The sequence below is a fragment of the Rhinatrema bivittatum genome, chromosome 5 (assembly GCF_901001135.1).
Source record: "Rhinatrema bivittatum chromosome 5, aRhiBiv1.1, whole genome shotgun sequence".
Classification (NCBI taxonomy): Eukaryota; Metazoa; Chordata; class Amphibia; order Gymnophiona; family Rhinatrematidae; genus Rhinatrema; species Rhinatrema bivittatum.
The window spans coordinates 94288220-94313804 of NC_042619.1; the positions used below are offsets into that span (position 1 = coordinate 94288220).

Genomic DNA, 25585 nt, shown 5'->3' on the forward strand with positions numbered 1-25585 from the left:
AGTCATACAAGATTAAACATACAACTTAATTGTTCATAATGCACCTGAAGTGTGTGTACTTGGTTATAACACCACAGTATTGACTGTTTATTACTTTTTTTTCAATTTTCCAAAACATCAAGAAAAACAATCTTGTGTAGATAGCAATTTTAAATAATCAAACATTTTACAAATTAACACAGTAACATATTTTCCCTAAACAATCTGCTTTAAAGTCCTCGTCAACAGGGAGAGATCCATTACTCTACCTCAGGAATATAACATACAGCAATTATTGAAATTAACGGGTCCTATACAGGAGATTTCTATTATTGCAGATCCAACTGTAGACTAATAGTACTTAGCCTTCCAATACAGGAGAGGAAGTTGTTATCTCTAATGAATACTTTTTAAGGAAATTCTCCAACTGCACAGGTTGAAAAAATATATACAAAACATTTTTGTATTTTATGCAACATTTGCACGGATATTTAAGAATATACATGGCTCCCATTTTTTGTACTTGAAGTCTCAGACTCAGAAATAATTTTCTTCTAAACTGAGTGCTTCTCGCCAGATCTGGAAATATTCCAACATTTAAACCAAGAAAAGACTCAGTCCTGTTACGAAAGTATAATCTTAAAATCCAATCTCTATCTGATTCAAGCAAAAACGTCACAATAAGAGTAGCTGGCTTCACTTGCTCGCTCTGAGTTGTTTCTAACAGTTTTGTTACATCCAAAGCTGGAGTTTCCATTATATTTGATGTCACTTTTTTTTTTAACATGGTTTCCTCTAACTGATATTCCTAGGTCTCTTATCTTTATCTCCAGATTATTTCCTGTTTGTACGTTTTCATTATAAAAGCTTGTGATTTTTATTATAGAGACATACCCATTTTATGTCTCCTTCCATATTCACTTGTCGTGAGTTAGTTGTTTTTGTGCTTTACAAGTAAATATCCTTGGTGTGCTGGCATAGATTCCTGATAAAGATCAGCACTGTAGCACTTTGAGGGGCCGATGCAATATTAAATGTGGAAAGCGGGTGCTGACTTTTCAGCGCCCACTTTAATGTGTGCATGACACCCGCAAGGGGGGGCACGCTAGCAAGGAGGCACATGAGTCGCTTGCACAACCTTAGCGTCTCCTTGCTAATGCGACCCCACGGTTACTGGCGGTCTACCAGTTAGGAACACTGCTGATAAATTCGGCATCGGTTTTCATAACTGCAGTCAGCCGGTTCTGAAAACCAACGCCGAGCATATTGGCGTTGGTCTTCAATGCGGCCGGCTAAGGTTATTTTTTTTTCTACTTTTAAAGAAGTACAGAAAAGCAGTTTTTTCTGCTTTTCTGTACTTTTTTTCAATGCTTTTGGCTATTAACACCTGCTTTGAGACGCACATGTATTTTTTTGCATTTGGAGTGAATGAGTAATAGCCTCATTCACGTGCATTTGCATGTGATGAGCGCTATCTCATTCACTCTCGGTCGGACGCGTGTTAAATAGGTGTTAATCCCCCTATTGCATTAGGGTGTGGATTAGTGCCTATTTAACCCTTTTCCGACTGCGGGTTATATAGTGCGCTCGGCTGAGCGCACTGTATTGCATTGGCCCCTGAGGTACTTAGATTTAGATGGCGAGAAGGATCTGCCAATAGCTGTAAACAGTAATAAAGCCTCAGGACTAAAACAGAAAATCAAAACAAAAGAGGAGGTTAAAAATGATTATAACTACCAACTGAATTATTTATAACTTACTACTAGTACTAGGATCTTAGCTGAATAGTTAAGCACCAATATAACAGACAAAGTATGTTTATAGCTGATATATGAGACTAGGAAACAGAAAAATGGAAGACCAGAAGATTGAGAGCTCTTAAATTCTTGTGGGTTTAAAAAAAAACTCACTAGAAGCGGAAACAGACACAACATAAAATGGACTGTAGTTATTAAGAACAGAAAACAATTTTTATACACTTTTTTCAGTGTGGTAGCTGTTTTTTTGACAGTTGCAAGAGGAATATTGTGGTTACAAAGCTGTTTCGCATGCCACTTTTTGGTAATACAATGTGGTCAATGATTTTTTTCATTATCCCACGTCATATACAGACTCTGTTCCAGAATTTAGTTGAACGGGATGTGGTATAAAGCTTTGCCTTCACAGGCTAGTTTTCTCTGACAGGTGACTATAGGCATACTATTTTTGTTCTTGGCAGCTGTGTACAAATTCTTTCTTCCTAATTTCTGCACAATTCAGACTTGTAAAATAATCTACTTTTTTGCGTTCTTTGTTATTGATACTAATTAAATGTTTCTAAAATATATTCAAAAGTGGATTATAATATCCTTTTGCTGTGAGATTGAACAGATTTGTTTTTCTGATGTGAAGCATGTGTAAGGGAGTCGCACACATGATCCTTGTGCTAGTACAGAGATTGTTTTTAAACCTTCCTATGAAAGTGCTACGGGTATGCCTGTTTTTTTTGTTTTTTTTCCATGTGCTGCTGGACTGCAGCCATTATGTTTTTATCTTATTTTTTGTTGTTGTCAGAGGTCAACGCTCATTGAATTGTTCCACAACCAATTTTTGCCTCAGGAGATTTTTTTTTCTCAGTGAATGCAGTATGTCTTTGGAGTTAAACTTCCTCTCTTCTCAGTAACACCCTCACAATTATTATTATTTATTATTTTTAAATGTTTTAAGTTCATTTTTCTTTGGCACTGCCTCCCACTGTCGCTAAAGAGTAGTGGTTTTCCCATACAAACCTATGCTTGGTGTCACTGGCCCAGATAGAAAGCTTTTTTCTGCTTGATGCTTCTTTCCTTTGAAGATTTCCTCTTCCTTTGATTTCATATCATCAATTTTTTTCATAATTTAAAGTAGCAAGCCAGCAGTTTCAAGAGGTGCCCAAAGTACTCTCAAATGTCATATATCATGCTCAGTGCTGCAAGTGTCCGGACACTGCTCATGACTTGGTCACAAATGAGCTGGCTAGGAGGAACCAAGTCAGCATAGTAAAGCAGTGTGAAAGGACAAAAACATTTTTAGAGGAATTACCTGTGCATGATAAAGGAATTGGTAGATTCTCATACAGAAATTTTAATACATGACTGAAAAGCTGGTGTAAAGAAGAGGGTTTTGAATAGCTTGGAGACTGGCCACTATGTGGAAAGAGAGAAGATTGCACTGGAGGGATCTCATGCATGTCTTTGAGAAAGGTACCAGGATCTTAGCTGAATAGTTAAGATCATCCATTGACAAGACTTTAAACTAGATGGGGGTGTGGTGGATAGAAACATTATATCGGACTGTCACCCCCAATGAACAAAGTTATTGCTGAAAAGAACACGTGTATGTGTGTCACAAGGTTACTGTAAAGAACAGGCATTATCGGGGGTACTATGGGATATGCAGAGGGAAGACAGGGGAAGAAGGAATACCGATAAGAGGATGAACACAAATGTTCATAATCTTGGGGTAAAATTCTACAATTGCAAACCCTAATGGCAGAGATAGATCTAGATAATGTTGCTGTCATAGAAACTTGGTTTATTGGATCCATTGACTAGGGTGCAGCTTAACCAAGGTTATAATCTGTTCAGGAAAGACAGAGTAGGCAGAAAAGGAGGAATAGTAGGGGTGTGCATTCGTTTCCTACGTATTTGTAATCCGCAACGTATAGGGCCATATTAGTTGTATTCGTGGGAAGCGAAACATATCGTGATTCCCCACGAATACAACGAATCTTCGCCGAATTATTTGGCAGTCTAAAGAGGCGAATTTAAACAAACCCCCCACCCTCCTGACCCCCCCAAGACTTACCAAAGCTCCCTAGTGGTCCAGCGAGGGGTCTGGGAGCCATCTCCTGCACTCACACCCTCAGCTGCCGGTATTCAAAATGGCGCCGATAGCCTTTGACCTTCTATGTCACAGGGGCTTCCAGTGCCATTGGTCAGCCCCTGTCACATGGTAGGAGCAATAGATGGCCTCGGACTTCCATCCGGGCACTCAGGTCACGGCGTGCGCTCATGCGCCTTCGCTGCTTGAGCGCCCAAATTGGACGTGCGTTCATGCGCCTTCGCTGGCAGGGCTGCTGGAAGCCGCTTTCACCGCCGGCTGCCCCCGGGAGGCAGGGGAGCCACGGTGGGCACCTCGGGAGGAGGGGAGAGAGGACTGGGGCTGCTGGAAGCATGCAGTAAGTTTACTTTTGTTACAATTTCTATTTGTTTTAATAACATGTCGAGTCGATTTTCGCCCTGTGCCTTGCTTCGGGAGGGGGGGAGAGAGGACAGGGGCTGCTGGAAGCATGCAGAGGACTGGCAATCCCCGATGCCTGAGCGTAGGAGAACCAGGCCCGAGCATAGGTGAACCAGGCCACACCATGTTACTCGCTTGCTCCAACCCACCCATTTATTTGACCGGAGCCTGCCTATTGCTGTCACATCCCTCTAACGCCAGGGTCAGGGTAGGCGGTAAATTAGCGGGTTAAAGACGTGGCAAAACAGTTGGTTAAAAAGGCGATAATCGGGCCGCATGTTACTGTATGGGAGGGAATAGCTAATCCGATCGTTTACATATCATATACATGCCGCGGGCGGAAAGGGATACTCGTTGATTTAAAGAAGCGGTAAAGATTGGTAAAAACGGATAGTGAATTGCGGGTTAGACTTATGCGGCCAAATTGTGGGTAGAAAGCGGGTTAGAAACAGGGTAACCGCGGCCACGCTTTACTGTATCGGCCTGAATGTTAGGAATTAAAAGGAAAGAACTGGAAAATAAAACAGCGAATGTCATAATGCCTCTCTATCGCTGCATGGTAAGAGCGCACTTAGGGGCAGATTTTTTAAAAATACGCGAGCGCGTACTTTTGTTCGCGCACCAGGCGCGAACAAAAGTACGCTGGATTTTATAAGATACGCGCGTATCTTATAAAATCCGGGGTCAGCGCGCGCAAGGGGGTGCACATTTGTGCAACCTGCACGTGCTGAGCCCAGCGCGAGCTGCATGTTTCCTCCGAGGCCGCTCCGATTTCGGAGCGGCCTTGGAGGGAACTTTTCTTCGCCCTCCCCCCCACCTTCCCCTTCCTTCCCCTACCTAACCCACCCCCCCCCCGGCCCTATCTAAACCCCCCCTTACTTTTGTCGGCAAAGTTACGCCTGCAGTTTGCCGGCAGCCCCGCTCCGTCCTCCGGTCCCTGGGGCTGGTCCGGAGGCCTCGACCACACCCCCGGGCCGGCACCATGCCCCCAGGCCCGCCCCCGAAACGCCGCGTCGTTTCGGGGACGCCCCCTGACACGCCCCCTCCCGCCCCTTTTCGAAAGCCGCGGGACTTACGCACGTCCCGGGGCTTTACGCGCGCCGGCGGCCTATGCAAAATAGGCGCGCCAGCGCCCTGCGCGCGTAAATCCGGAAGGATTTACACACGCGGCCCTTTTAAAATCCGCCCCTTAGAGTACTATAGGCAGTTCTAGTCACCACATCTTAAAAAAATATATAGTCGCATTGAAAAAGTTACAGAGAAGGGTGACCAAAATGTTAAACGGAATGGAAAGGCATTGAGAAAAGGCTAAAGAGGTTAGGGGCCATTCTGCTTAGAGAAGAGATGGCTGAGTGGGGGGGGGGGGGATATGATAGAGTTCTATAAAATCATGAGTGGAAATTGTAAATGTAAATCTGTTTTTATTATTTCAAAAAATACAAAAACTAGAGTACACGCCATAAAGTTATATTAGCAAATTCAAAACAAATAAGATAATGTTCTATAATCTTATTTCAATTTATTTATAAATGATCTGGAAAGAAATACAAGTGAGATAATCAAATTTGCAGATGACATAAAATTGTTCCGAGTAGTTAAATCACAAGCAGATTGTGATAAATTGCAGGAAGACCTTGTGAGACTGGAAAATTGGGCATCCAAATGGCAGATGAAATTTAATGTGGATAAGTGCAAGGTGATGCATATAGGGAAAAATAACCCATGCTATAATTACACAATGTTGGGTTCCATATTAGGTGCCACAACCCAAGAAAGAGATCTAGGCGTCATAGTGGATAACACAATGAAATCGTCAGTTCGGTGTGCTGCGGCAGTCAAAAGGGCAAACAATGTTGGGAATTATTAGAAAGGGAATGGTGAATAAAACGGAAAATGTCATAATGCCTCTGTATCGCTCCATGGTGAGACCGCACCTTGAATACTGTGTACAATTCTGGTCGCTGCATCTCAAAAAAGATATAATTGCGATGGAGAAGGTACAGAGAAGGGCTACCAAAATAAGGGGAATGGAGCAGCTCCCCTATGAGGAAAGACTAAAGAGTTTGGGACTTTTCAGCTTGGAGAAGAGATGGCTGAGGGGGGATATGATAGAGATGTTTAAAATTATGAGAGGTCTAGAACGGGTAGATGTGAATCGGTTATTTACTCTTTCGGATAGTAGAAAGACTAGGGGACACTCCATGAAGTTAGCATGTGGCACATTTAAAACTAATCGGCGAAAGTTCTTTTTTACTCAACGCACAATTAAACTCTGGAATTTGTTGCCAGCGGATGTGGTTAGTGCAGTTAGTATAGCTGTGTTTAAAAAAGGATTGGATAAGTTCTTGGAGGAGAAGTCCATTACCTGCTATTAAGTTCACTTAGAGAATAGCCACTGCCATTAGTAATGGTAACATGGAATAGACTTAGTTTTTGGGTACTTGCCAGGTTCTTATGGCCTGGATTGGCCACTGTTTGAAACAGGATGCTGGGCTTGATGGACCCTTGGTCTGACCCAGTATGGCATTTTCTTATGTTCTTATTAAGCTCGGAATTCATTGCCAGAGGATGTGGTTAAGGCATTTAGTGTAGCTGGATTTAAAAAAAAGATTTGGATAAGTCCCTGGAGGAGAAATCCATAAACTGTTGTTAACTAAGTAGACTTGGGGAATAGCCACTACTTATCATTGTGTGATTGCAGCATGTGATTATTTACTTTTTGGGATCTTGCCAGGTACTTGTGACCTGGATTGGCCACTGTTGGAAACATGATACTGGGCATGATGGACCCTTTTTCTGACCCAGTGTGGCATGTTCTTATATATTTACTCCAGATCACCAAGATTCTCACTTGGTGCTTGCCTAACAACGTTGGTGACAAAGAAATCAAAAGTAGATACATACTAATGATCCTTCTTAGGAGTAGCATCTGTCTGATGGAACTCTCTTGTAGAAGAGCTCTGCCAAATATATAACTACTCCTGCTTCAGTAAGCAACTAAAAGCCTGGTTCTTCTGTCAGGGCTTTAATAATAAACTTTAATTTCCTTCACCCAAGAAAGCAACTGAAACCTGCATCCACACAAGCATTGACCTAAATTGACTGTGAACTTAACTGCCTACATTGTGGGTGGGAAATGGGTAGGAATGGGCATTTTGGGGAGGTGCTTTTTATACGGTTATCTTAGCTGGATAAATGCCCCTCCCATCTCCCACCCACCCCAGTCATATTTTTGTTATATAGGTTATTTCCCATGTTGGGATAAAATTCTTCAAAAATCAATGAATGATTTAGAATAACATTCAGTTAACCATGATTTCAGTGACTGACTAATTGTAGTGTACTGTTGCTGGTCATTTACAAAATTAACATTAGTCCTCTTGTAATCAAATTGAAAACTATAGATTTTAAAGTTACTTAATAAATAAATTAAAAAATCCTAGTCAAATTTAACAACCCTTAAACTGGCACATATTGCTCTTGTGGATAATTCCTTGAAATCTTCAGCTTAGTCTTTGGCAGCAATCAAAAAGGCAGATAGAACGCTAGTAAAAATTTGGAAAGGAATAGAGAGCAAAACTAAGAATATTATAATGCCTTTGTATGCATCTATGGTGTGACAGTACTTCGAGTATTGTACGCAATTCTGGTTATCCCATCTCAAAAAAGATATAGCAGACATTGAAAAGATACAGAGAAGGACAACAAAAATGATAAAGGGGATGGAAAAGTTCCCTTTTAGAAAAAGGCTAAACAGATTAGGGCTCTTTAGCTTGGAGAAGAGATGACTGAGAGGGGATATGATTGAGATTTATAAAATCATAAGTGGGGTGGTACAAGTAAATAGAGAATAGTTATTTGCCTTTTCAAACATGGCCACTGTCGGAGACTGGATGCTAGGCTCAATGGGCCTTGGTCCGACAGTTTGGCTCTTCTTATGTTCTTTTTCTCTACACCTCAAGTGACCTTATTTAATTTTTTCTACCTTGCATAGCATTAATACATCCCTGATGGGCCTTAAGTACCACTCTAATGCTTTCTTCCCTGACCTATTTATTCTTGGCATATTTTGAAACATAACTTCTATATTGTTTATTTATTTTAGATGTTAGATTGGTTAATATTGACTTGCTATAAGTCTGTGCCTTTTTTTTCTTTTATTGACATGTCATGAATATGTTGACCTGCCATAACAAGCCTTTAGCTCACTTGGAAAATCGTGAAATAAATGATAGTCAAGTCCTTTGCTATCAGAGTTATGACATTAGCTGCCAATCTAAGTTCTTCCTCCATAGAAGAGATTTTCAATGCTGCAAAATCAGATTGGGTCCACACATTCTACAGTCATTAGTGTATTGACATGCTGGATTTAGATTGTCCATTCTTTAAGGCCTATTTGTGGCATATAGCCCAATTCCTTACATTTTAAGGTCTATTTCTATGGTGTCCAGTTGTCTCCCTTGCTTGGTGCTTCTAGATCTAATGAAAATAGTAAATATAATAAAAGGAAATAAAGGAAATAAAGGAAAAGATGAAAAACTGGTGCTTCTCCATTAAAAAAAAATCAACCTCTTGTTAGGGAATCCAGTCTGGAGCTCTGTTGCTTGTTCTCTGAGAAAGTGATTTTGCTTCCCTTATAATAAGTGTTCTCTGCTAATAGTGCAATGAGCCACACAGCCACCTACTTCCCCTTAGAAAATTGTTCTCTACTCCCTTTCTTTCTATCCTAGCTAACCAATAAACTGGCTGCAGGTCCGTTAGCATTCAGGAAACTCACCTGCACATACCTTGAAAGCTTTTCTGGAAAGATCTGGAAATCAACTTTGTGCTGGCTCAAGATGGAGTCCATGACCCATTTGATGTGACTCATTGCACTGCTTCATCAGAGAATACCAATTGTAAGCAAATTCATTTTCTAGTGATTTAAGTATGAAATATTTATTTTTTAAACAGTTCACTGCAATATGAGTGATATCCTAATTGATTACTGTTCTGTTTCTCATTTTTATGATTCTTTGAACTTGTTTTATTAAAACTTCTCTCCTGTAATTGGACCAACACTTTTTGCCTAAAAGGATAGGAAAAGAGCACTCCAAGAGTAAAATATAGTATCTAAGTTTTTGTTTTAAAAAAAAAAAAAAAAATTATGCTTCTTTCAGCTTTTTCATTTTTGTAGACATTCCTAAGTAACTCACCCCATAATACCAGCTAGTTGACTCTGGCCTATTTGCCCTGCCCATTGATAAAATGTATGATATTAGAGGCTTATTTATATTCAATGACCTAGTAGAGCATATAACTATAAATCAGATATGTGCAGTGAGCTACTTTATTAATAGCTAATTTTTATAAATGCATTTTAATTTAGACTTTCAAGTTTATATGATTTTTTTTTTTGTGTATTTAGGTCAACATGATGGTCCTCTACCCCGTCAGCATGCAGGATTATTGCCCGAGTCTCTGATTTGGGCATATATTGTCCAGTTGAGTTCTGCATTGCGGACTACTCACACAGCAGGGCTGGCATGTCGTGTAATGGATCCAACCAAAATTCTTGTAACTGGAAAAACAAGGTATTTAATTTAAATGTTTATATAAAGGGCGTTTGTCACAGATTTGAATGTAAGCTGTAGGTCAGTGGAAAATTACATTTATAGTTAATTATGAATTTCTTTAGTACCTTTAAACTTGGTTTTCATTTCAATCATGTCAGAAGTCATTTTCTTAACAAGTTTGGTGTTCTTTCTATAAAGAACAAACTTTAAAGAGCAGAGAGTTTCAAAAAATATACCAGCATGTCAGAAAAGTGAGTTTGTCACTAGACTTTACATGGGCAGCTGTTACCGATTCAATTGCCACTTACCCTCAGAATCTCCCATATCAAAATATAAAGGCAGACAAGCACATTATTGAATAACAATAATCCACAGCTTGCTTAAAACATATAAGCTTAACTCCTTTCTCTATTCTATACCCAAACCACATAACTAATAGCATCAGCTCCCAACTGTCTGCCATTAGTCTAACAAGATGGTCTCTAGTACTCCAGCCTATGTCTGCCATATCTAGTTAGCTGTCCCACAAAAAACAGTCACCTGGGCCCCTGCTGTGTTTTCAAGCAAGGGTGCTCTTGCCCCCAACATAGCTGTGTTCAGTGCTTGCTACCTGGCATCCCAAGTCTTCTGACATTGGAATTCCCACCAACCTTGTGTTTGTAATGCTGCCGCATCAGCATTTTGACCCCTTCAGGTCCATGTGCCCGAAAGGGTCAAGTCACTAGTTTTTCTTTACAGCTTTTCTACAAATAAATTGCTACATACTTTCTTGAAATTGAAAGACCAAATATGGATGACAAACTGGATGGCAAAAAAAAAAGCTTTTTGCACTGTGGCATGCGATCACATTCAAGTAAAAGATTAGTAAATGCACTTCCCCTTCCTCTATTCCCCAACTTCTTTTCTCTCATTCACGCACATACAGGCATACACGCTTCCTCTCACTCATGCTTGTATACACACGCACTCACTCTCCCTAATGTACGCACACACACACACACACACACATATGTTTACTCATACTAATATTTCAAAACATCTGATCAATAAAACATTGAATAATAAAAAAAAGTTATACATTTCCCAAAACACCAATAAAATATTTCAAAACCTCAAAAACATCAAATGTACCCAATAATTAAAACTAATAAGGATTAAAAAATCTTATGCTCTCCATACGTGGGATCTTTTGATATCTGGTCACCCTAAGATTGTCATGGATTGGGGGAGTTGGACCACACAGACTTTATCCTCTCTCTCTCACACACTCATTTACACATGTTCATTCTCTCGCACACTTCTCTCTTTCACACACACAAGCTTTCTCACACACTGTATCACATACACACACACACAGGTTCTCACTCACACACATGTTCATTCCATCACACACTCCCTCTGTCATGCAAACATATTCCCTCTCTCTCTTGCACAAACACTGCACATGCACGCAGTTTCTCATATACACCCTCTCTCTCACATGTATAGAGGTTCTCTCTCTCTCTCACACGTACACGCACACACAAAATTCTCAGGGCCTCTCCCCTCTCTTCAGGCTGTAGCAGGATGGGGTCCACTACTTGGCTTCTCTTCAGCTGCAGCTGGATAAGAAAGCAACAAAAATAAGTGTTGATTAGGGCTGGGATTCGCTGAATCCTTTGATAGCCCTGACTGCATTCCACTGGCCTTGTGTGCTAAAATTTGGAAGAAAGACATATATAGGAGCCAAGTTTTTAGTTCTCTTTATGTTGGCTTTTGAGTCCCTGTTTATTCGTCTAACATTTCAATTGAATTACTTTCCTTTTCATGGTTACCTTGAAGGGAGGAGTGTGTGGCCTGCCTGGCCACTGACCAGAGCACAACCACTGGCACTGGGGGAAGGGTGGAGAGCATGCTCCAGATGCTCCCCTCCCCCGGTAGGAGAGAAAAGTGCATGTGCCACATTGGCGGCACTGCCTGCCACCCGCCCACCACCAGCAAGCAGAACACCATGGCAATGACAGGAGAAGCGCACGGCCTGCCTGGCCGCTGAACGGAGCACAACCACCGGTACCGGGGAGAGGGAAGCCAGCACCAAGGAGGCGGAGACCGCCCACCAACGCCTGAAGGCCATGGCGGCCACGCCAGAGGTGCTTGCATGCCCAAAGGAATGCAACAAAGAAGCTTGTTCCTTTGTTCACCCTCTTTTTGCATGCCCAAAGTGAAATCCAAAGTGACCATTTAAACTCGCCCTGACCACACATCTATAATAATAGAGCCGACTCACCATATCAAGACCATCATAGGACAGGGAATATATGGAAACGTAAGGAGAATTACAGAACACAAGCAAAGAAAGAACGCAAAGCTTGTCTTTCCCACAATAAGTAACAACTTTCCTGTAATCTCTTCTTGCCTAATGTTCACACTCTTATTATTGAATGTTCAGTCACTGTCAAAAAAAAATCCCACTGATAAATCATTTGTTAGACGATTTAAATTCTACTATCTTCTGCATTTCTGAAACCTGGCTGAATGACAAAGATAATGCACTCTTCAATCAAATTGATCAACCCAACTATGATGTCTTTCACTTCCTCAGACCTAAATGTAAAGGTGGGGGTCTACCAATAATCAGTAAAAAAAAAAAAAAAAAAAAAAAAGCTTAAACTTGGAGATTAACCCTCCCTATGAGGTGGCAATACTAAAATCACCACAACTAAACATAGGAATGGTCTATTGCCCCCCTGGAATATTTCAAAAAGACTGTTCATCTCTAATTAAATTATTCACTAAAGCATTAAGAACATAAGAAATTGCCATGCTGGGTCAGACCAAGGGTCCATCAAGCCCAGCATCCTGTTTCCAACAGAGGCCAAACCAGGCCACAAGAACCTGGCAATTACCCAAACACCTAGAAGATCCCATGCTACTGATGCAATTAATAGCAGTGACTATTCCCTAAGTAAACTTGATTAATAGCAGTTAATGGACTGTCATTTCCATCTTGATTAATAGCAGTTAATTAATAGCAGTTAATGGACTGTCATTTCCATCACATGACTCTATACTAATTGTAGGAGGCTTCTACCGACATATAATTAATAGCAGTTAATGGACTGTCATTTCCATCACATGACTCTATACTAATTGTAGGAGGCTTCTACCGACATATAGATAGAACACCAAAAACTACAACATGTGAAATATTTTTAGATACAATGGAAACAATGGGATAGTCACAATTTGTAACCAACACCACTCATAAAGCAGGACATTCCTTGACCTAATATTTGCCAGTTGCAATTGTCTAATCAATACTTCCCACTATATATTGCCTTGTCTGAGCTGCAGCTAATAAAAGCGGATATACCCTCCTCAACACAAAGCAAACAAATTTAAATAATCAAAGTTTCACTTTCAGAAAAAAAGATAGAACTGGAAGTACTTGAAGAATCAATTAAAAATAAGCTAATTGACTAATCAAGCTAATGCCTTCTGGGATAAAATCATTAATGATATAGCCAGTAACCTAAGCCCAGTCCAGACAAAAATGTTCCAAAAAGAATGAAATACCTCTAACAAAAGAAACCATGGTACAGCGAAGAGCTAAGACGCACTAAACAGACACGGAGAAAATCTGAAACAATGGCGGAAATGCCCGTCTGCAGAATCCCTATGAAAATACAGATCCCTCCTAACAAAATACCATGCACAAGTCAAAGCAAAAAAAGACTACTATGCAAAACAGATTCATGATGTAATATTTAATTTCAAATTACTCTTCAAAACTGTTATCTTCTCACATCTCGAGTAACTACTACTTCTCAAAGAATGCATGCAACAAATATGCCACCTGATTGTTAGATAAAATCAATAGGTTAAAAACACAATTCCCATGCTCACCAACAAAAGAACCAGAAGTAAAACATGAGCAGGCTAAATGGACAACATTAAACAGAGTAACTAAACTCGAAATTTAAATTATTACCAAAATTAAGCCTGCTACCCACCCACTGGACCCAATTCTTGCAAGTTCCTTGAAAATAGTACATAGCGTAATCAATCTGACAGTCGCAACCATAATCAACCACGCACTCTCAGAAGGATTGGTCCCTCATGGGGCAAAACAAGCTGTGATCAAACCAATCCTAAAAATCAAAATTGGCAGAATTGACAATTGGGTCAATTATTGACCAATATCCTACTTGCCTTTTATCGCAAAAGTTCTAGAAAAAGCAATGCTATCTCAATTGGAAAACCACCTAGAAGATGATGATATTCTATATCCAAACCGATTCGGATTCAGAAAATATCAATCAACAGAAATTGTACTCATATCTTTAATGGGCCTCATACTACAGGGGTTTGACAATGATGAATCTTATATCTTGGTACTAATTCATTTAACAACAGCCTTTGACACTGTGGACCATACCTTCTATGCCATCAATTGAGAAAAATTAGAATAGACAGAATGATTCTCAAATGGTCCCCTTCCTAGCCGATAGGACATTCCAAGTCAAACTGGGCAACAACATATCTGACACCTCCTCTATCGATACAGGTGTCCCCCCAGGGTTCAGCACTCTTGGCAACACTATTCAACATTTATAGGCTTCCTCTGTGTACATTACTAGCGGAACTAGGAATCAACCTCTTATACGCAGATGACATACAGTTCTACATTCCATTCACAAATCATTTGAAAATATAGCATTGATACTCTCAGTATACATGAATGCAATACAGCAAGAGCCATCTCAGCTTAAACTAAACACAAAAAAACTGAAATCGGTGGAGATCACGTGATGTGATGAGCCTAGCAGATGGGTTTCTCTAGGCTCCGGGTGCCAGCCCCACAACCCGTTAACATCTGGGATTCCCGACACCCACAGGACCTCTCAACAGCCACCTAGGGCAAGGACATATGTCCATTGTCCGATTCATGCAGAAATCGCCACCAGGAATGGCATCAAGGAGCACTAAAAAAGACAGAAACCGCGCGGCACTGACCTCAAAATGGCGACAGGGCCCGACTCAGCCGGGGAACCACACACCTCTCCGATCTCTTTGGCGGATATTAAAGAAACCATCCGTACAGCCTTGGATGAAAAATTAAGCGAAAAATTTGCGGGCATTGAAGAACGGCTGACAAAGGTATGTACAGCTCTGACAGAGATTGCCCCTAGAATAGACACGGCGGAAGGACGCATTTCTGTTGTCGAGGACGATGTGAACGCTAACTTAACGAAAATACTAGCGCAAGAGAATAAAATCAGTGCGTTAGAAAACAAACTCGATGATTTAGAGAACCGGGATCGGCGGGGAAATCTTCGATTCATGGGTTTTCCTGAGACGGTGACTGACCACGAGTTGTGCTCACTTTTGGAAAAATGGCTGCCGGAGGAACTAAGCCTCCCGACACTGCAAGGCTCCCTAGTAGTGGAACGAGCACATCGCTTAGGCGGGTAGGTGGACAAGCCAAATAAGCCGCGGTTAGTCATAGCCAAATTCCTTAATTTCAAACATAAGCAAGATATATGGATGGCTTATCGGAAACACCAAGACATAGCATACCAGGGGCAGAAAATAAGACTGTTTCAGGACTACTCCAGCCGAGTCTCTGAGCTACGAAGGGCTTTCTCTCCCGTATGCACGGAGCTCTTTAAAAAGCAAATCCGATTCTCTTTATTATATCCCGTGAAGTTAAAAATATGGCACCAGGAGAAGGTTCTTTTCTACGACACCCCAGATAAAGCGCGTCAATTTCTACAGACTTGTGGCTGATCTGCGTCCATGGGGTGCACACTTTATAAGTGGTGGAGTTACAACCTGTTTAATATTTGCCAATTTTGATAAGTGGTCGGCTTGCTGAAAGAGCGCTGAAGATCTCTTTGTTTTGACTTCTTACCATGTTAATTTGGGAAGTTTTGTTATTGCAACCTGAGACAAATTGTGATATGGCATTGTCAGCGCGAGTCTCTCGGATACCCCCTGCAAGGTGTGCAGACGGGGCTGATCTCGCCTTTACAATCTTTTGATTTTCTTTTACTCAGAGGAGACCTGGAAGTTGTCCTCTCTCTCACCAGTTGTTTTGGTATTCTGCTACTGACTGTGTTTTCCCAGATAGGATTGAACTTCCTTCTACATGAACATTGCCAACCAATTATTGATTAGTGAGTGAAGCTTCTACAGGATGCAGACTAGGAAAGGATCAGATCCCTTGCAGAGGCGATTCCTAGACTTATACAACGGACAGATGATTTCTCTCCAGGAAACCAGACACGCCGCGAATCACTACGCCCGATTTGCAGAGGTTATCCGAGTCTGCTTCTGATTGTGACGACTCTGGGAACTGAGACTTTAACGAATATATTCCACAACTATAGTAGTGGGTGATCGGGGGAGTACCCTCCTATTATTCCTTGGGGGGTGGGGTGGCGCCTGTACACATATTTCACGTATGATCTCCAAACCACATAGGTGGTGGGGCAATCATACTTGTGGGGATGGGTTATGGGAAATGGGAGTTTCTTCTTTTATTGGGGATGGGGGGGTGGGATGTTACTTATCGCTGAGGGACTGTGGGTCTAACCAAGTAGGAGGTATGGTTGTTGTAAGCTTTTTCTTCAGACAGGTTTATCCTCCTCATTTCATATTTTTGCAGCACATTTTTCAAGGGCCAGGTAGAGGTCACTTTGGGTGGAGCTGGGGGGCTAGGCTGGGGGCCCTCAAGCTTTCTTGCACTGAATGGTTCCAGGAGCTTTGGCTTGTTATTAGCCTGACATTTCTAGATCATGGGTAAGTTAGTATCCTGGAATGTCAACGGCTTAGGGACGCCTATTAAAAGGAAAAAAATTTTAACACATCTTAAAAGATTGCGCACGGACATTGCGTGCTTGCAGGAAACGCATCTTTCTACACAAGAAAGTGCCAAGTTAAAGCGAGAATGGGTGGGTACGTGCATCTCAGCACCGGCTCAAGGGAAGAAAGCGGGGGTAGCGATATTAATAAGCAGGAGTATTAACTTCACTATCCAAGATCAAATAATTGATGACCATGGGCGTTTCGTCATAGTTATCGGAACCTGGAACCATGTACTTCTCACAATATGTTGTGTGTATGCACCGAATGAGTATTCCCACACCTTCTTTGAAAACTTACGGACCATCTTGCTGGCATGTTCACAAGGGGTTCTACTCACACTGGGAGACTTCAACTGTGTTCATGACCAATCACTGGATAAAAATCCACCCACACTCAGAGGGCCAGGGAAAAAATTAAAAGGGATAGCTTATTTGTGTCACCAATTGGGGGTGGTGGATATCTGGCGGACTCTTCACCCGCATGAGAAGGATTATACACATATCTCCAGAGCCCACCACTCACTTTCCCGCATAGATTACATTCTTGTATCCCAAAAGGACTTTCATTATATATCACAAGCCACGATAGAGGCACAGGCAATTTCGGACCACTCACCAGTTTCCGTGACTCTCAACACAGATTCCACAGGACCAGAAGCCAGAATATGGCGATTCTCTCTATACTTGAGGAATAACAGCAATTTTCAAACTTTTTTAAAGGACAAATGGGAAGCCTTCGCTCTACATAATCAACAACATACTGACACGCCCCAACTTTTTTGGGAAACTGCCAAGGTTGTCTTAAGAGGTGAAATCATCTCCTTTACTCGTACCTATAAAAAGACTTTGGATAAGGATATTTTAAAATTAGGGCAAGACTTACATACACATAAGAAAACACTTTCTGTAGGGCAACAGTTTTCACAGCAGGCCTATTATAAGACCCTTAATCAGCTCAACACCTTACTACACACTAGGGCACAACAACAGTTATATAGAGGGGAACAAAATCTGTTCCAATTTGGGAACAAGACGGGCAAATTGATGGCAAATCTAGTCCGGGCAACGAGACACCAAACTTTCATCCCACAGATGAAAGATAGTAAGGGGACAATTGTATCCGATAAGTCAGATATTTGTGAAGTTTTTAGGGAATTTTACGAACAATTATATACAGACGATACCACGGACCATAATCCCGGTGATTTCCCTTTTTTTTCAAAATCTTTCACATACCAAATTAACAACCACTCAACTCCATTATCTCAATAGACCGTTACAACCCATAGAAGTGTTTAATGCTATTGCAGCTGTCAACCCGGGGAGGTCGCCTGGGCCGGATGGGTTCTCCTATGACTTTTATAAAATACTAAGGTCTCAAGTGGTGGATCCTCTGGTGCACTTTTATCAAGATGGTCTTGCAAATGGCAGATTCCCCAGAGATTTTAATCTGGCATATATCACCGTCCTTCCAAAACCCGGTAAAGACTTATTACACCCTGGCTCGTACAGGCCTATATCGTTATTGAATTGTGATTTAAAACTTCTCGCCAAGGTATTGGCTGACCGCTTAAATGTCATTTTACCTCAACTGATTGCCCCATATCAAGTAGGCTTTGTTAAAGGCCGTAAAGCTAACTCTAATATGCTTAAACTACTTACTGCATTGCAGATTTGTAGCTCTCAAGATACTCCTGCGCTGGTAGTTAGGGTTCGACTCTGAAAAGGCTTTCGACCGTGTTTCTTGGAATTACATGTTCTTTGCACTACGTAGATTGGGTTTTGAGGGTGCCTTTTTAGACTATATCTCTTTACTATATTCCAATCCAACATCACGTATCATAGCGAATAAGTCCATCTCTGGAGATGTACGGATAGGTAGAGGGGTGAGACAAGGATGTCCACTGTCCCCTTTGCTATACATCCTATCTATAGATCCGCTTTTGAGGAAAATAGCTGAGAGCCCATCCATCACTGGGTTTGGGGGACCGGACAACACTTTTACAGTTGCGGCTTTTGCAGATGACGTCCTTGTCTTCCTACTTAATCCTCTTGAATCACTCCAGGAGGTGCTTCATCTGCAGATTTGGTTTGGAACCTTTGCAGGTTTAAAAATCAACCAAGAAAAGTCCGAGGCAATTGACGTCACTGGCGGGGTGCGGGCGATGTGGCCGGGGGTATTCCCATTAAGATGGGTTACATCACACCTCAAATACTTAGGTATTAAGATCCCAATTAAGATAGCGAATCTCTATGGCGTTAACATAAAACCTTTGTTATCGTCCACAATTGAAACGCTGGAACATTGGAAAAATCTACCACTCTCATTAATAGGTAGAATACAAATTTTTAAAATGATTCTTTTACCAAAATGGTTATATGTCTTTCAGATGATTCCACTTTGGTTAACCCGCCAAGATACTAGGACAGTTACATCTGCACTCCGTAAATTTCTATGGCGAAATAAAAAAGCTAGATTGTCCATGGACACACTCTACAAACCACCCTCGGTCGGAGGTCTTGGATGTCCGAACCTGGTTTGGTATAATATGGCCTGTAATCTTCGACTACTTAGGGATTGGCTATCTGATACATCAACTTTTGTACCCTGCTCGAGTATAGCCCAATGGTATCGAGTCCCGAGCTTGAACCCTCTGTTACAAGTCGACTATGCATGTATACCAGAGGGCCTTAGGGCTCACATTTTATTGCAAACCTGCCGCAAAACATGGTCCTGTCTTGGGAAGCTACTCCACATACCACATCGTCTAACTCCACTCATCTCTATCGTTTCTAATCCCTATTTCCCACCTGGCCAAACACGTTCAGTGTTCCACAGATGGCATAGACAGGGCCTTAAGTATGTCTACCAAATGTATGATACAAAGTCACGGCACTTATATGACTTCCACTCACTGCAGACTCAATATGTCCTGCCTGCTTCTGACTTTTTCTATTATTTACAACTTAGGCACTATCTCCGACACAACGAGCAATGCTTTTCTCCTACGCCTAATTTACTAAAATTACAGGAGGTTTTTCACCACACCTTCAATCAGAACCCTACCATCACATTGTATTATAAAATATTAGCCACAAATGGCACGATGGACCATCTGGTACGACTGCATGAGAAATGGTCTACTTGGCCACTGTTTCAGCTTTCCCTGGAAGATTTTAAACAATTGTTTATTACATTAATGACTGTGTCTGATAACATACTACTTAGAGAAACCAATTATAAATTTTTCTGGCGTTTCTACATACCTCCAGTACAAGCACACAAATTTAAACTTGCTACTTCAGCGACCTGTGTAAAATGTCAATCAATCAGGGGAACCTATGAACACTGTTTTTGGGAGTGCCCCAGGGTTTACCACTTCTGGCAAAACGTCAGGGATTTATGTTCTCAAATGCTCCATATTCACTTGCCTGTAGACCCCAATTTATGGCTGTTTGGCTCATCGATCTCCCTGGCTGAAGAACCCGATAAACAAGTTATGTTTTTCATTCAAAGGGCTGGTCTCCTGGGGAAGAAAGTTATTCTTAAACAATGGTTAGATGGAAATCCGCCGACCATAGAGTTCTGGTTCCAGCAACTACTTAATACTAGTGCTCTGGAGTATGCGGTAGCGAAAAATACCTCCCAGAAGAAAGTAGTGGTAATGGAGGGCATCTGGGAACCACTCTTTGTATATCTACAACCAAAAACTTCTTAATTGTTAGGCATGCCCAGGATAGCGATGTGTTTATATACTAGTATCAGTAATTTATTGACTATTTTATAGGTGACCATTTAGCAACCTGAGGTTGTTGTGACAATATTGGTTTCTTTGGGGGCAGCTGTCCAAGGCATACTCCACCTAGGGGTTGTCCTCTAATCACACCAGGGGACACGTTCTGTTTTGTGACCCATCAGGGGTCCAAGATCTCGTTGGTGTTATCACCGTACTCGTTGCCCCCTCTGTTCACATACTCAGACCTGCACCATGGTAAATGTCCCATGTGGATAGACCGTGTTTGTTAAACCGCACTGTTTTGTCCACGGTAACTGTAACTGCTGTTTACCTTGCTTTTTGCTAAGATTATTATCTCAAGTGGTAACTGCTGCATTTCAAACTATTGAATTTGACTCAACTATCCTCGGTGATAAGGGGACCTAGGGGGAAGGGAGGGGGGAGGCTCAGAAATAGAAGGGGGGAAAGGGGTTTTTGCTGAGCAAAGGACGCACTGCTAAAGCACTGAACAAAAATGTAATCAACACCATGCCTTATGTTGTTATATGTTAGTTGTTATGTGTTATTTATCAGGTGTTACTGTTTCTGTGTATGGTTATACCTTACCTGTCTACGAGAACCTCCGAGTGATGTCTCTTGAAGTGCATTCTTTATGTATCCGAAATAATGATTGTTAAGTTGGAAAACCCAATAAAAAGTTATATAAAAAAAAAACAAAACTGAAATCATGTAGTTAAGGAGAAACTCCTATATAGCTAAACCGCCACGTCTAGACCTAGGTAATTTTCACATTATACCCTCAGACCAAGTAAGGGTCCTAGGAATACAGATTAATGAGAACATTACAATGAAAAAGCACAAAAATTAATTAAAGCAAGATACTCCAAGCTGCGAATATTGCATTGGTTGAAACATTTACTATTATTCCAGGACTTCTGCACTGTTTTACAAACATTAATATTCTCAAACAGACTACTGCAACTCCCTATTACTAGGCCTACCTTCAAGACTATTAAAACCATTACAATTATTACAAAATGCTTTAGCAAGACATTTAATAGGGACAAGGATATTTGACCACATCACTCCCTCATGAAAGGCTTCTAAGAAAACTAAAAAATCATGGGATTATAGCAATTTCTTATGTTCTTCTGGGTCAGAATAAGGGTCCATCAAGCCCAGCATCCTGTTTCCAACAGTGGTCATACCAGGCTACTAGAACCTGGCAAGTACCCAAACACTAAGAAGTTCCAGTGCTACTGTTGCAAGTAGTAGCAGAGGCCATTCCCTAAGGGGCGGATTTTAAATGCCCTGCGCGCGCCAGCACACCTATTTTGCATAGGCCGCTGGCACGCGCAAAGTCCCGGGACGCGCGTATGTCCTGGGGATTCGTAAAAGGGGAGGGGGCATGTTGGGGGCGTTCCCGAAACGACGCGGCGTTTCGGGGCTGTGCCACGGCGTTTCAGGGCGGGCCCGGGAGCGTGGCGCCGGCTCGGGGGCGTGGTTGAGGCCTCCGGACCAGCCCCTGGGTCGGGTGACGGCGCACCAGCAGCCCGCTGGCGTGCGCAGATTTACATCTCTTTTAGCAGGCGTAAATGCGTAAATCTGCCAACAAAGGTAAGGGCGGGGTTTTAGATAGGGCCGGGGGGGGTGAGTTAGGTAGGGGAAGGTGGGGGGAGGGTGAAGGAAAGTTCCCTCCGAGGCCGTTCCGAAATTGGAGCGGCCTCGGCAGCACGCGCTGGGCTCAGCGCGCGCAGGTTGCACAAATGTGCACCCTCTTGCGCGCGCTGACCCCGGATTTTATAGGATTTTATAGGATACTTGCAAATTTTTAAAATCTACCCCTATGTCAACTTGATCAATAGCAGTTAATGGACTTCTCCTCCAAGAACTTATCCAAGCATCAAACACGCGTCCAATCGCGGGTTAACAGTGCGCTCTGACTTAATATCGCCATGCTGGCGCGCACTGTACTGTATCGGCCTGACAGTTTGAAGAGAGGTATCTTCAAAGGATACTGCAAAAACAGGGAATATCCCGTTAGATTATGGTAATGTTTGAAATAGCCTAGATACATTTTAATAAAGAGCACACAGTTATGAGTGACTCCAAACTACCTGTATCATTTTCTGATAATCATGTCAATAGAAATACAAATAAAAAACATACTTTAAAATGTCTGCATGTGAATTCTAGAAGTCTGAGAAATAAGATTATAGAGCTAGAATGTGTGGCACTTAATGAAGACAACAAAAAACACTCCCAAACATGAACAATTTTAATTCCATAAAATTCTTTTTTTATAAAAAATTTTTGTTATATAGGGAATTATTTATTTATTTAGCAATTTTATATACCGAAATTCATGTGACAAGATCACAAATCAATTCGGTTTACATTTAACATTAACAGGCATGTAAGAATGCTATTACATTGAACCGGGGACATTAACTTGGAACAACAGAACTAGGAGAACGGTAATACAATAATATCAAAAACAAATATTAGTGAGATATTTTGTGTGAACAGGCTGCAATAGCTGGAAATGTAACAAATTAAATAAGATCTAAACATGGCTCAGATAGGACAAACTGCTGCTTGATGAGCTACAAGAATGATAGCAGTTTGGGTTAACAAAGCTGAACATCAGCTGGACATGGATCGCACTTGACAGACTGCGGAATGATAAGCTGAAAATAGGAGTGCTATCTGAAAAGATAATGTTGGTATAGTCTGAGAATTAGTATCAGAATTAGAAGTGCTCTTTTCAATACAATCTCCAGGCTCTTGCCCGCAATGGGCTTCAACCAGTGTTATGCAGAGGCACTAGATTTTACTTCATTTACTACTTCCCATATAACATTTTTCATAAACTTATTTTTTTAGACTTTTTCTTTTGTGATCCTACTTGCCCATTATAGATAATGGGCAAGTAGCTGCGGATAAGAGCCCAACTAGGCTCTTATCCGCAGCTCTCCAAAAAATGGCAACTACCAATTCAAAAAATGAAAAATGTTAGTAAATGACGTAAAATCTAGTGCCTTTGCATGATACTGGTTGAAGCCCATTGCGGGCAAGAGCCATTGCGAAAAGAGCACTTCTAATTCTGATACTAATTCCCTATATAACAAAACATTTTTATAAAAAAGAATTTTATAGAATTAAGATTGTTCCTCATGTTTAGGAGAGGTTTTTGTTTAAATACATGAGGGAATTTAAGTCACATTATGTTTGTTTGATTCAACTTAATGAAGACAGACATAATCCTCAGAGAGATAGCCATGTTAGTCTGGTTTAGCAAAAAATGGCAGGAGTCGGGTGGTGTCTTATAGATAAATTGGTTAATTAAAGCATGAGCTTTCGAGGACATAAGCATCTCAGAGACCTGCTGATAGGAGGATTACTGATACGAGGGTACAAATTATATGAACATTATATCAGCTATGTACCTGAAAGGTGGAATATAAATCAAATTGAGGTTGAAACAGGACAGAACACTATGTTAAGGATAGTATAGATTTAAGCAGACTGTCCTCTGGAGTCCTTATGAATAGAAATTCCAAGTGTGATAGGGAAGAATACAGCAGTTGTGGTATATTACCATCTACCTGGCCAGGATGAGGAAACACTCTGAAATACTAACAGATTAAACAGGCTAATAAAATTGGCAAAACAATGGGAAATTTCAGGTACCCAGATATTGATTAGGTAAATATCACTTCAGAACGTGGTAGGAAGGTAAAATTCCTAGATGCTATAAATAGTGCTTCATGCAACAACTGTCATGGAACCGAAAAGAAGGGGAACTACTTTAGATCTAGTTCTCGGTGTAATGAGGGACATGGTGCGGGGGGTAAAAGTGGTGGATCTTCTTGGCAGTGATAATCACAATTAAATTTGACGTAATCACTGGAGGGCAGATACTAAGCAAAACTATTATAGTAGCGGCGGATAACGTTGAAAAGTGGGAGAATGATAAAATGAGGAAGTTAGTTGGAAAAAAACTAAAAGGAACAGTTGCCAATATTAAAAGTTTGCATGAAGCATGGAAATTTGTTTAAAAATGCCATCTTGGAAGCAGAGATGAAATGTATTCCATGTATTAAAAAAGATTGAAGACCAAATGAATGCCAGTATTGTTTAACACTGAGGGGAAAATCAGTTAAAGCCACAAGGCATCTTTCAAATAATAGAAAACAGATCCAAATGAGGAAAAGAGGGACGAGCATAACCACTGGTAAATTAGAAGTAAAGCATTAAGAAGACAGGTCAAGAAAGAATTTTAAAAGAAGCTTGCCATAAAGGTAAAAACCAATAATAAAAACACTTTCAAATGCATTTGAAGTAAAAAGCCTGAGTCAACTGAAACTACTAGATGACTGTGGGGAATTATGAGCTTGCCAGCAGGCCATGTCAGGGGTTAAGTAACATTCTATACAAAACTGATGGTTGTGGGTGACTAGCCCTAGTCCCATAATGATTATCCATGGCTGTGGTCTTATTTGAATTTGATATGTTTAGATGATTCAAAGTGAACAATACTTTGTTCAGTCAGTCCTGCTTAGGGGGAAGTCCAGGGGCAATCCCTGCTTTTTATTTGTGTTTGTCAAGGGCATTCTTTAGGGTGTGATTGGCTCGCTCCACAATGGCTAGACCTGTGGAGTTGTAGGGAATGCCAAATACGTGTTTAATGTTTTAACAATAGCCTTTAGCATTCTGATGAAACATGGAATGACTATTCCAGGGAGTGACAGTAAGCGCACTGCCTGTTTCGTGGCTGCATTTATGCAATTTTACCGAATGAAAACTAATCATTTAAAGGAAAAGTCATTTGCAGTAGGCTGAACCACAAACAACAAGTATTTCAGACATTACATTAAACAAATGTTACACAAGACTGACACACATTCATTCATCCTGCAAATATTCATTCATAGTCTTCTTGACATCAAGACAGACAACAGATAACACATAATTTGAGTTCAAAATTCGTATCAAAAAGGTATCAAAAACAAAATTAGATCAAAGATCAAAAATCAAAAGGTGTCAGAAAAATGTTTGAAAAATGTTAAAATAAGCTGCAAAGTGTTCATCTTCACATCTCTCATGGCAGGAAGGCTGTCAATCTGGAAAATATTAAAATCTGGCACACAGCAAAAAATTACTAAGGTAATGATTAAAGTGAAATTTTTACTTTTTTTTTAAC

The 25585-nt window shown here is 41.0% G+C and overlaps 1 protein-coding gene across 1 annotated transcript in view; it reads left to right on the plus strand.

Annotated features, from left to right (window-relative positions):
• Window positions 1–25585, plus strand: part of PAN3 (poly(A) specific ribonuclease subunit PAN3) — a 315850-nt gene that overhangs the window by 219457 nt on the left and 70808 nt on the right. The window contains exon 12 of the mRNA XM_029602606.1: window positions 9647–9812. Coding sequence (XP_029458466.1) covers window positions 9647–9812 — 166 coding nt within the window. The remainder of the gene's footprint in view (window positions 1–9646; window positions 9813–25585) is intronic.